Consider the following 9,364-nt stretch of genomic DNA (forward strand, 5'->3'; position numbering starts at 1 on the left):
CCTCGCCTGCCGCTTCTTTCCGCCTCCTCCTCGGCCTGCCGCTCTTTTCCGCCTCCTCCTCGGCCTGCCGCTCTTTTCCGTCCTCCTCCTCAGCCTGCCGCTTCTTTTCCGCCTCCTCCTCTGCCTGCCGCTTCCCTTCCGCCTCAGCCCTTAAGCTTTGCTCTTCGGTCAATTTCTGGAGACGAGCAACTTCCTCCTGCAGTCGCTTCTTTTCAGCCTCTTCCTCGGCCTGCCGCTTCCGTTCCGCTTGGGCCTCTAGCTTCTGCGCCTCAGCCAGTTTCTGAAGACGGGCAACTTCCCCCTGCAGGCGTCCAATCTCGTCTTGCTTGAGCTTCACGTCCCCAGTGTCGTCGTGCAGAACAGGAGCAGGTGCCTCTGCTGGAGTTTTCCCTTCGTTGATTGTGTTCGACGCCTCCGCATCCTCCATTCCCAGCGATGCACCTGCCAGTGCGGCCATAAGCAGGATACATATACAGCACAAGGCAGCGGTGAAAGCTAGTTTCCCAAACATAGCGTGATGTCGCATTGTCATCTATCAAAGCCTCCTCTTTTGTGTTTCGTTGTTTTGTCGTCCTTCCTTGCTCGTCCGGTGCGGTTGTTGTCAGGCACACACACAAATAAGCCAGAAGAATAAATGCAATCCGTGCCAAAGCAGAAACACAGAGGCATTCAAACCAAATGTGACACAAAGAGGGGGAAGTCACCCATGTCAAACAATTTCTTGCAATAGAAAACTTTGGGTCAGCGCAGAAGTGGCGTGCAAACGGACTTACTGCAAAAAGAGCAGTGGGGGGAAAAAAAACAAGACCAAGACGACGGCAAGAATCACGCAGTAAACTGACCATAAACAGAAACAGAAGTTAAGGCCGAGAAACCACAGAAGGAGCTTACGACTCTCGAAGTACAAAAAACTCCATGCAGTCCCCAGGAACGCAGCTTATCCTTGGGGGATCTTTGCCCATCGTTTGAACACTCGTGCCGATGCGCATCGACGTCCCTCCGATACGCTCCGATTTCACTGGGGGACGGTTCGCCAAAGAAGGCGGTAGCGCGGGAGGCGCATCATATCCCACCTCCTCAAGCGAACGACATGGGCCACTTGATGTGGCCGCGAAAGGGTTTCGCGGACCAGCTTTCGGGCGGGGCACAGCGATTTTAACAATTTCAAGCGGCTTTACCTCCTTGACGGGCTTTGAAGGAATAAAATCATGGTGAATAAGCCGTCCAGCCGCAGCGTCCTCCTCTGCCTCTTCAAGAATCAACTCGGTCGACTTGATTGGGAGTGGCCGCAACCGCAGCTCCTCGTCCGCCATTGCCTTTGCAATGGCAAGGCCTTTAAGGCTGCTCTTTAAGAGGACAACCACATGCTTTAGCCCTCGCTCGGAGGCCACGTACAGAGGGTCTTTGCCGTCAACGTCGCATATATTGACGTCGGCCCCAGCATTCATAAGGTGGTAAACGGCGTTGTGAAGACCGGCCTTGGCTGCCAAGTAAAGAGGCGTTTCACCCCTGACGTTTTGCACATCCAGTTTCGCCCCGCGCCCCACAAGAATGTCAAGTATGGCGCAATTTCCTGTGCGAGCCGTCACGTGCAGCGGTGTTTCCTCATCACGGCCATTTTTGGCGTTGACGTTGGCACCGTTCTCTAGCAGCAACTGCACAACCTCTATTTTGCTGTTGAAACAGGCAATGTAAAGCGGGGTCTCGCCATCTTGCCCCTTCAGATCCACTTGTGCGCCGAGGAACAGCAGCTGTTCGACGGTGCGCCTTCCCACGTTCTTCTTCATAGACGCATAATACAGGGGAGTGTAACCGTCGGCGTTCACTAAATTCACATTTTCCAATGAGAACGCCCGCTCCATCGCGGCATGGTCCTCTCGTTCGATAGCACCAAACACGCTGCGGTCCATTGACACGGATCTAATGTTAGGCAAAAAAAAAGGAAAAGGAAAAGGAAAAAAAAGGTGCACATATATGAGAGCAATACAATTACTTATCGGTTTACTTACTGGAATGCTGTTCTGCACCTCATCCGTGGTTCCCTCCGCATCGGTTGACGAAAGCAGGAGGCTGCAATATTTATGTACACGCCTAGCTTGATTTGCTTCTTTTTATTTTTATGCCTTGTCACTCGTGCATAAGTTTCCAACGAGAAAGTGCGCGGTATTTATTCGAGAATTGTTGTGCGACTGCAGCGGCGGAAACCGAGAGAAAAGGTGCGCCTGCCGCGTTCAAATTTCTTCCTCCACAACGCAGTACTCTGACGAGTACGCCTCCGTGTTGCAATTTCCGCTGCATGTAAACACAAGCACATTCCCAAAGTGCAGAGATTGCTTCCTCGACCCCTTCTTGTGTGTCAGGAAGTAAATGATGGGCGACGTCAGCTGGAGCTCGTACCGGCGCTCCTTCCCGCAGTACGGGCACGGCGGTGCGGTCGCCGCCACGACGGAGGACTGCAATGGCTCCTTGCCAGGGGCCCAGCGCACACACTGCGACGGGGCCCGGCCGATGCGCTCCACATACTTGCGCAGGCGTTTTTCCTGCAGCGGCTCATCGTCCTCCTCGACAACTGCCGTCTCGACGACATTGTCCCCGTACTTTTTTTGCGCGTCCTGCAACTGATTCCTGAAGGCGGGGGAATTTGACCGCAACTTGGGCGGCTCCTCAAACACGTCAAGCGCGAAGCATGGGAAGCCCGCGCCTTTGATCGGCGGCCTTGACCCAGAAGGGGCGAGCGCAGCAGACGCCTCTGTGCTGTGCGTGTCCTCCACAGGCGCCCCGGTTGCCAGGGCCGCGGTGCCACTTCGAGCCCTGCTTCTGTTGGACTTCGCAGTCGCATCCTCCTCTTCCTCCTCTTCCTCCTCTCCATCTCCCCAGTTCGCGTCTTCTTTGAACAGAACCCCGTCTTCCATGCATCCCGGCTGCTCCGTCGGCCGCGATGCCGTTGCGTAGGCAGGGTTGAAGTTCTGTGATCGAAGCGCAAAGCAGAAACTGCTCTGCTCCGTGCTACACGCCGAGCACGTGAGGACGTACAACACCCGATCGTAGACCCCCAACGGAGCGTAAATCTGGGCCAACAACGAGACCGCATGCATGTCACCGCACTTGGGGCAATGGAACACCGCGTTATCCGTCGCCTCGCGAAACAAGGTGGCGGCCCCGCCTACTCTTGATGTATAAGCAGACCAAAGGTCTTCGCCGGCAGACTCCACTGGTGCTCCAAGCCAGACAACATCTCTTCCTGTCATCCTACCCTTCCTCCTTCGAAGGCAGAAGAAGAGAGCAAACGCGATGGAGGGCTAGATGTTTTTTTTTACGGTTGCTATTTCCAATCAACCCACCCAACTTTTTTGTTGTTGTTGTTGGCGCCCGCAGTTCTCATCTCGTGTACGGTGTGTACGCATGACCCCACGCACAGAGGCGTTAAAGAGCATTGCTGTCGGTGACAAAGAAGAAAAAGGGGGCCATGCGTACACACCGTACACAGACCAAGTAGGGTGCATTGCTGTCTAAAACAGTTCGGTCAGTGAACGCGTCAGCCAATCCCCTCCGTATGCCTCCTTTAGGTAGTACGGGGCGTTGTAGGGGCAGTGACTGAAGACATCTGCTACGGTGCACGGTTTCAGAGGAAAGAGCTCCGTCACGGGGGAGGTTCCATCAACAGAAGCCACAAAACCGTCACCGACGCTCGTCTCATGAAACTCGGCGCAAATTCGTTTGGTGCATTTTCGAAACACTCTCAGCGCGTTGCGCAGGCCCGTGCGAACCGTGGACACGACACCAAAGCAGCGCGCATCGAGGTCCCGCATTGTCGCCAAAAGTTTGTCGCTGTCGTCTGGCTTCACAAAGCCAATGTCAAGGTCCGCGTCCCAGAGCACAAGCCTTCCAAGTCTCGTGGATCCCAGCAGGGTGCCGTTTTGCAACCAAAAATAACGTTATTTTCCTCTAGCAGCCGCATGGAACACGTCAACGCGTCGCGAAAGGCCGCCTCTCTGTCGTAGTAGACATGGAAGCAGTAGGTTACGGTTAAGTACACCACGAAGCCCAGCAGCAGCACCACAATCGCACGTGTGCAGTACAGGCCAAGGGTGGCGCCGTCCCTGGAAAAGCTCTCAGCCATCGCGGAAGTAACTTTTTTTCTTTTTTCCTTTTTTTACCTGCGCTACTATCACAACCTTGAAGGTGGGTAAGGCGAGGTATGGTACAGACACAGTCCGGTCTCGCACTTCTCACACGGAGTGTGGGAAAAAGAGAAAGCCACACACACACAACATAAATAAGAATAATAATACCGGTGACTAGTTTTTACCGAAACTTGCACAGGTGTTTTCCCCCTCACTCGAGACCCCAGCAAATAACTATTTTTTAGAAATGCCTGGATACCGAAGTAGCAACAAGGCCTCTTGCTGTTTCCTTTCGCGTGCACGCGCGCATGCCAGTTCGCGCTCCAAGCGCGTTATTTGTAGGCGAAGCCGCTTGCAGTGGCAGCAGTCAAAGCTGCCATTCAACACATGTGTCAGTGGAACAAGAACGTCATTAAAGGGTGAGGCGGTGCGTTCTTGCCACGCATGCCTGTCCATACATTCAAGACTTCGCCCAACTGTAATACTCCGCTAGTAAAGTGGGTTATAACTGACACTCAATCAGGACAGCAAAGGAACAAAAATGACAATTAAAAGGCAGAAAAGAAAAAACCTCCTGTGGGGTGCCTGAGCATTGGCTTCACTGTCAACCCCTACAGCACTAGTCGCTGCACGCAATTGGGCCAGTTCCACGAAAACAAGCATGTAGTTTAAAAAAATGTGAAAAACAGGTGTGGCAGTTATGAGGGAAACACATGCAGCAATTTGAAGAGGATGTCCGTTGCACAAAAGACAGAAATTTCGTCGGAGAATCGAGACAAAAACATTTTTTATCAATTCCGACCAAAAAAAAAATCTTCAACGCAACTCCACAACCAGAGGAATAAAACAATGGTGTGTGGCAGTAGACTTGTAACAAGCCAAATCACAAATCGCAGTCCATCTCCATGCAATTGAATATAAGTCCCCAAATGCCAAGAGAAGTGGGGCAAAACGCGCGTGTACTTCTGGAAGGAGGAGTGGTGACAAACCAATCTTCTGATTGAGTTTGCATCAAAATTTTTAACCTGGTATATTCTATGTGTAGTAAACTTCCTCCTTTTGAAGAGTCAGTTGCCACACAGAAGAGGCACAACACTTCAAAATCAACCAAAGTGCCAATTCCGCCATGCCATGATTCCAGTTCAAGAAACACATAAACACTGCGACCACGTATTTTGCTATGGATTTAATGTCATTAAACCCCACTTTCAAGTATAGGTTAATACTAAGTAATATTGTAGATTGTAAATCTTTCCGCTCATCGAACGCATGCTCCCGGGTTAAGACATCCTGCCATGTGCATTCACCACAGGGCGCCAGAAGCACCAGAAGAAAAAAACACACACACCTAGAACAGCATCTATGATGCAGACTCCATTCATCACCTTCCGTTATTTCCACGAGAAGTAGTCGTATTCGCCTCAAGAAGGTACTCATGATCATTATGTTCACTTCTAATGAAGAAATGGCAGTTAGCATAAAAAAATTTATCCAGGTTAATTAATTCGGTTGCTCGCAATCTCGCAAATAATCCCTGCGTTTCCATCAAGAGGGATACATCCTTTGCGTAGCTTTCGGAAGCAGACTTCAGTAGCTCTGCTATTGAAAACGCTTTTGATTCCGCCAAATAAAACAGCATCCCTGGTGATTGGGGCATGCCAAATAATAATAATAACAATAACAATAATAATAATAATACTAATAATAATAATAATAATAGTAAAAGAGATATAATACATTTATTATTGTAAGGAAAGCTTCGTTGTCAGTTCCGTCCGAAAACATCTAAAAGGGTCAGTTTTGAAACAAATAAAGAGAACTTCCGCATCGGAACGTCTCATGGCTTGGCCAATTAAGAAGGAAGAAATAAACTATCCGGGTCCTTCCTCCCGAGGCACCTGAATCGTGGCATAAGTAAAAAAAGAAATGGTCGCCTGTAAAAAAGCAAACTTTTGCAAAAGTCCCCTCCAGGGCATCCAAAAAAAAACACCCGATCGGCGACGTACAAGGCCGTAGAATGTGAGAATTTACAACCGTTCTTCGAAAACAGGTGATACTCGTCTTCAATGAATCCACACACTGCGTCCAACCCAACGAAAAAGCAGTAATTATAGTGGCAAGAAGATCATCGCAGAAACCTAATTCCGTCTTAGAGGCCGCAAAGTTGCACTTCTCAATGACAGTCTTGTGGCCTATATCCTCAACAATTATCAAGAGAACTTCCAAAAAAAACACACACACAGCTTTTCGGATTGTGGTGTAGGAGCCAGCTCGACGGCAAGAATCGCAAATGATGGATCCAAAGCAGAAGCACACAGCACTAAGGGAAAAGATGCATTCCCTGTCATCAAGGTATCCGTAAACAAAAAAAAATCGTGGAATCGCTCGAAGCTGCAACTTCACAAATTACATAAAGTTCTGCAAAAAAAAAACAACTCCTCGCCACACAACCAGATCTGTTTACGAGCAAAAGCATCTAAACCTGTGGACATCACTGGAAAGATTTCGTCATTTTTCTCGTGGCGTGCGTTTAATATGCGAAATGTAATATATCTGTAGAGTGGACAGGCATAACCGCTCCATTGTCGTTGTAAAACAAAAGCATGAAAAGCAAGTATCTTCCTCTCAATGAAAAGGAAAGGCGTATACCCCGCCAATATATCCTGACAACCCAATATACACGAGTATAAACGATTCGCATGGTTAACAAATGCAGGATAAGGAGTTACAATAAGGGTCAGCTGCAAAAACAGTTGTATTACGCATTCTACAAGTTTTAGAAGAAAAAAAAGCCGGGCAATTCGATAATGTTTCATACCTGTAAGACCTGAGAGAGAGTTGATGATGCAATCAATCTTTCTAGGGCATCTAATAGTGGTTGCCATATCGAGTACAGCGATTATCTTTTTTTTTTTGCGCAACTCTTGAATTGATATAGGATCAAATGTGCTGCAACAAAGGTGCAACAGGTCCCAAATATTGTTAAAGTAGCGTTTATTGTGGGAGTAAAAAATGTCAAATGATTGACATGGCTTGCTTCTTTTCAGGCATCCTTTGGACTCCGTTTAGCAAAGGAAGGTGAGCCTCCAAGGGAAAGTGATTCAGAGAGAACAATATGGCTTGAGTAGCAACGAACGCCTTGTAAATCGTCTCTTCAAGTAGCCTGAAACACATAGTAGAGACGTAAAGAATGTCATATACACACAAGAGGTACAACTTAAGTATAATCCTACGCAAGCGCAGTGAATACCATAATGCCATCGTTTTGTGGAGTGATTGATTTCAAATTCAACCCTTTCAATTAAGTATAAAACCAACCTTGTTATGTTTCTTGAAAATCAAATTCAACACTTCTTATTCTGAGGCTGTAACGTCTTGATGGGCGTAGAGCCCGCCAGAAAATCCATCGTGATAAGAAGAAAAAAACTCGTAACAAAAAAACGTCGTCGAATACTAACCCATTACACCCTCTGAGGATAGGAATATACGCTGAGTGACAAATTTTCACATCCAACTCTGGTGTACAGTGTAGGACGCAATAGAAAGTACTCGCGTCCATGCTTGAGATGTTATCGATAAGGTCAAATGCATGTGGATGTGCGTATTTCATGGATTTAATAAGACTGGAAACATCCAGAGGGGTGTATGAAACAGCACACAAAAATTCCTAGGAGCCTCGCTATATACCGTTGTGGATAGGGCCCCAAGCAAAGTAAGCGCTGCAGAAACAGAAGAGCTACACTGAGGTTACCCAGCTTGCCAACCTCCTCTGGTGTGAAGTGGCACAGCCCCATTTCGTTCATTGTAAGCCTACAAGTCGCAGCCGCCGCGACCTTGTGACCTTTTATTTTATTTTATTGTTGTCCCAGTTCCCTTCCGCTTCGTCTTTTGGTTCGTTGTTTTCATGAAGAAAGACGAGGTTAAAAGGAAGGTGGTGACCTGGAAAGCGGTGAGCCGACCATTCAAAGATAGGAAATGGCCGAAGCACCCTCCTATAGGAAATCCAGCGCGTCCCTGGAAGAGAGCCGCCATCCGGCACCGCCTCACGGCGACGGCGCGCGCGCCAAGAAGGAAGAAGAAAAAAAAAAGAAAGATGTGTACCGCCCCGTCTGCTATCATTTCTTCCTTCCTTCTTTTTTTGTACTTGTTTCTTTTTGCTTTTTCTTCTCCATCCCTTCCATCTTCGCCACAGCGGCCCGCTATCAGGGGCAGAAAGGGAGAATAAAAAAAAAAAAACATGTGTGTGTACAACATTTGAGATGAGCCGGTCTTAACGACAAACAAGAGCCACCACTAATAAGTGGTGGTAGGTAATAAATCAAAAAACCTGGGCCGCTACGGGAATTGAACCCGTGACCTCCTGTACCCGAAACAGGAATCATACCACTAGACCAAGCGGCCAACGACGGCGCCTTGGCGATTCCCGGCTTAACATATGTGACTTCATTTAAGAAGAGGAAAAGCTATATCTCTCGAAGATTGACATCAGCCTTGCGCAGGGAGAGTGCTAATCTTCTCTGTTGAATTTCCAGATTGTGGATGTCCCCCACCTTGCGGCAGAGGCTCCGATGTGCGAGGAGCAATATTCTTTGCAAACTTAGAAAAAATAGAGTAAGAATAATATTTACAATATATTCTCCCAAGCGATAAATGTGGCGCGGCGCACCGGCCGCTTAGCACAGTGGCAGTGCACCACTCTCGTAAAGTGGGGGTCGCGAGTTCGATTCTCGCAGTGGCCTTTATGTGGGAGACTTTTTCCATCCTACGACGATCCTTTTTCGCACGAAAAGCGAGTCCTTCCGGCCGGAATCGAACCAGCGACCCTGTGATTGCCGCCAGACAACTCTACAGTCACATGCTCTACCAATTGAGCTACAGAAGGTCTGGCGGCCGACCCCGAAACCGCACTGTGGCGTTGTTTCATAACTTCCAACACAAAAAAAAACCCAAAAATAGTTTATGTTGCTGTCGAGACCACGGACAGGATCGAGTCCTCCCTGGCGCAGTCGGCAGCGCGTTAGGCTGTTAACCTACAGGTCGTTGGTTCGAATCCAACGGGAGGAGCTTTTCCGCCGTTCACAGAGACTCCTTTTCCTTTGGGAGTTCCCGCCGAGGAGGCGAACGGACAGAGACAACAGCACTCAATACGCCGCTGAGGGAAAAAAAAAAAAAAAAAAAAAAANAAAAAAAAAAAAAAAAACAAAAAAAAAAAGAAAATAAGAAAAAACAACGACTACGAC

General features: G+C 48.4%; 4 protein-coding genes and 4 non-coding genes across 8 annotated transcripts, besides 5 other annotated features; 2 read left to right on the forward strand and 6 right to left on the reverse strand.

The window, feature by feature from the left end:
- On the reverse strand, window positions 1-511 carry Tco025E_06790 (uncharacterized protein; the record flags this gene model as incomplete). The annotated part of the gene is made up of 1 exon (XM_029373662.1): window positions 1-511. A coding segment is annotated over one exon (511 nt), but the record flags the coding sequence as incomplete, so codon positions are not given.
- Window positions 512-887: 376 nt separating this feature from the next.
- On the reverse strand, window positions 888-1,910 carry Tco025E_06791 (ankyrin; the record flags this gene model as incomplete). Its single annotated transcript, XM_029373663.1, has 1 exon — window positions 888-1,910. The coding sequence occupies one exon, from the start codon at window positions 1,908-1,910 to the stop codon at window positions 888-890; it is 1,023 nt and encodes a 340-aa protein (XP_029226308.1).
- An 18-nt stretch (window positions 1,911-1,928) lies between these two features.
- Window positions 1,929-1,965: a microsatellite.
- A 266-nt stretch (window positions 1,966-2,231) lies between these two features.
- Tco025E_06792 (pre-rRNA-processing protein TSR4) lies at window positions 2,232-3,248 on the reverse strand (the record flags this gene model as incomplete). The annotated part of the gene is made up of 1 exon (XM_029373664.1): window positions 2,232-3,248. One exon carries the CDS (start codon window positions 3,246-3,248, stop codon window positions 2,232-2,234), a length of 1,017 nt encoding a protein of 338 aa, XP_029226309.1.
- A 261-nt stretch (window positions 3,249-3,509) lies between these two features.
- Tco025E_06793 (uncharacterized protein) lies at window positions 3,510-3,809 on the reverse strand (the record flags this gene model as incomplete). The annotated part of the gene is made up of 1 exon (XM_029373665.1): window positions 3,510-3,809. The coding sequence occupies one exon, from the start codon at window positions 3,807-3,809 to the stop codon at window positions 3,510-3,512; it is 300 nt and encodes a 99-aa protein (XP_029226310.1).
- A 1,976-nt stretch (window positions 3,810-5,785) lies between these two features.
- Window positions 5,786-5,843: a microsatellite.
- Window positions 5,844-8,189: 2,346 nt separating this feature from the next.
- Window positions 8,190-8,218: a sequence feature (GA-rich).
- Window positions 8,219-8,254: 36 nt separating this feature from the next.
- Window positions 8,255-8,290: a microsatellite.
- A 163-nt stretch (window positions 8,291-8,453) lies between these two features.
- Window positions 8,454-8,525, reverse strand: Tco025E_06794. Its single transcript has one exon. It is a non-coding gene; the product is annotated as a tRNA-Pro (tRNA).
- Window positions 8,526-8,791: 266 nt separating this feature from the next.
- On the forward strand, window positions 8,792-8,863 carry Tco025E_06795. The gene has a single exon. It is a non-coding gene; the product is annotated as a tRNA-Thr (tRNA).
- Window positions 8,864-8,918: 55 nt separating this feature from the next.
- Tco025E_06796 lies at window positions 8,919-9,006 on the reverse strand. The gene has a single exon. It is a non-coding gene; the product is annotated as a tRNA-Tyr (tRNA).
- A 109-nt stretch (window positions 9,007-9,115) lies between these two features.
- Window positions 9,116-9,188, forward strand: Tco025E_06797. Its single transcript has one exon. It is a non-coding gene; the product is annotated as a tRNA-Asn (tRNA).
- Window positions 9,189-9,283: 95 nt separating this feature from the next.
- Window positions 9,284-9,354: a microsatellite.
- The last annotated feature ends 10 nt before the right edge of the window (window positions 9,355-9,364 follow it).

This window comes from Trypanosoma conorhini (genome assembly GCF_003719485.1).
Source record: "Trypanosoma conorhini strain 025E chromosome Unknown Tco_14.4_contig_00479, whole genome shotgun sequence".
NCBI classification, from domain to species: Eukaryota; Euglenozoa; class Kinetoplastea; order Trypanosomatida; family Trypanosomatidae; genus Trypanosoma; species Trypanosoma conorhini.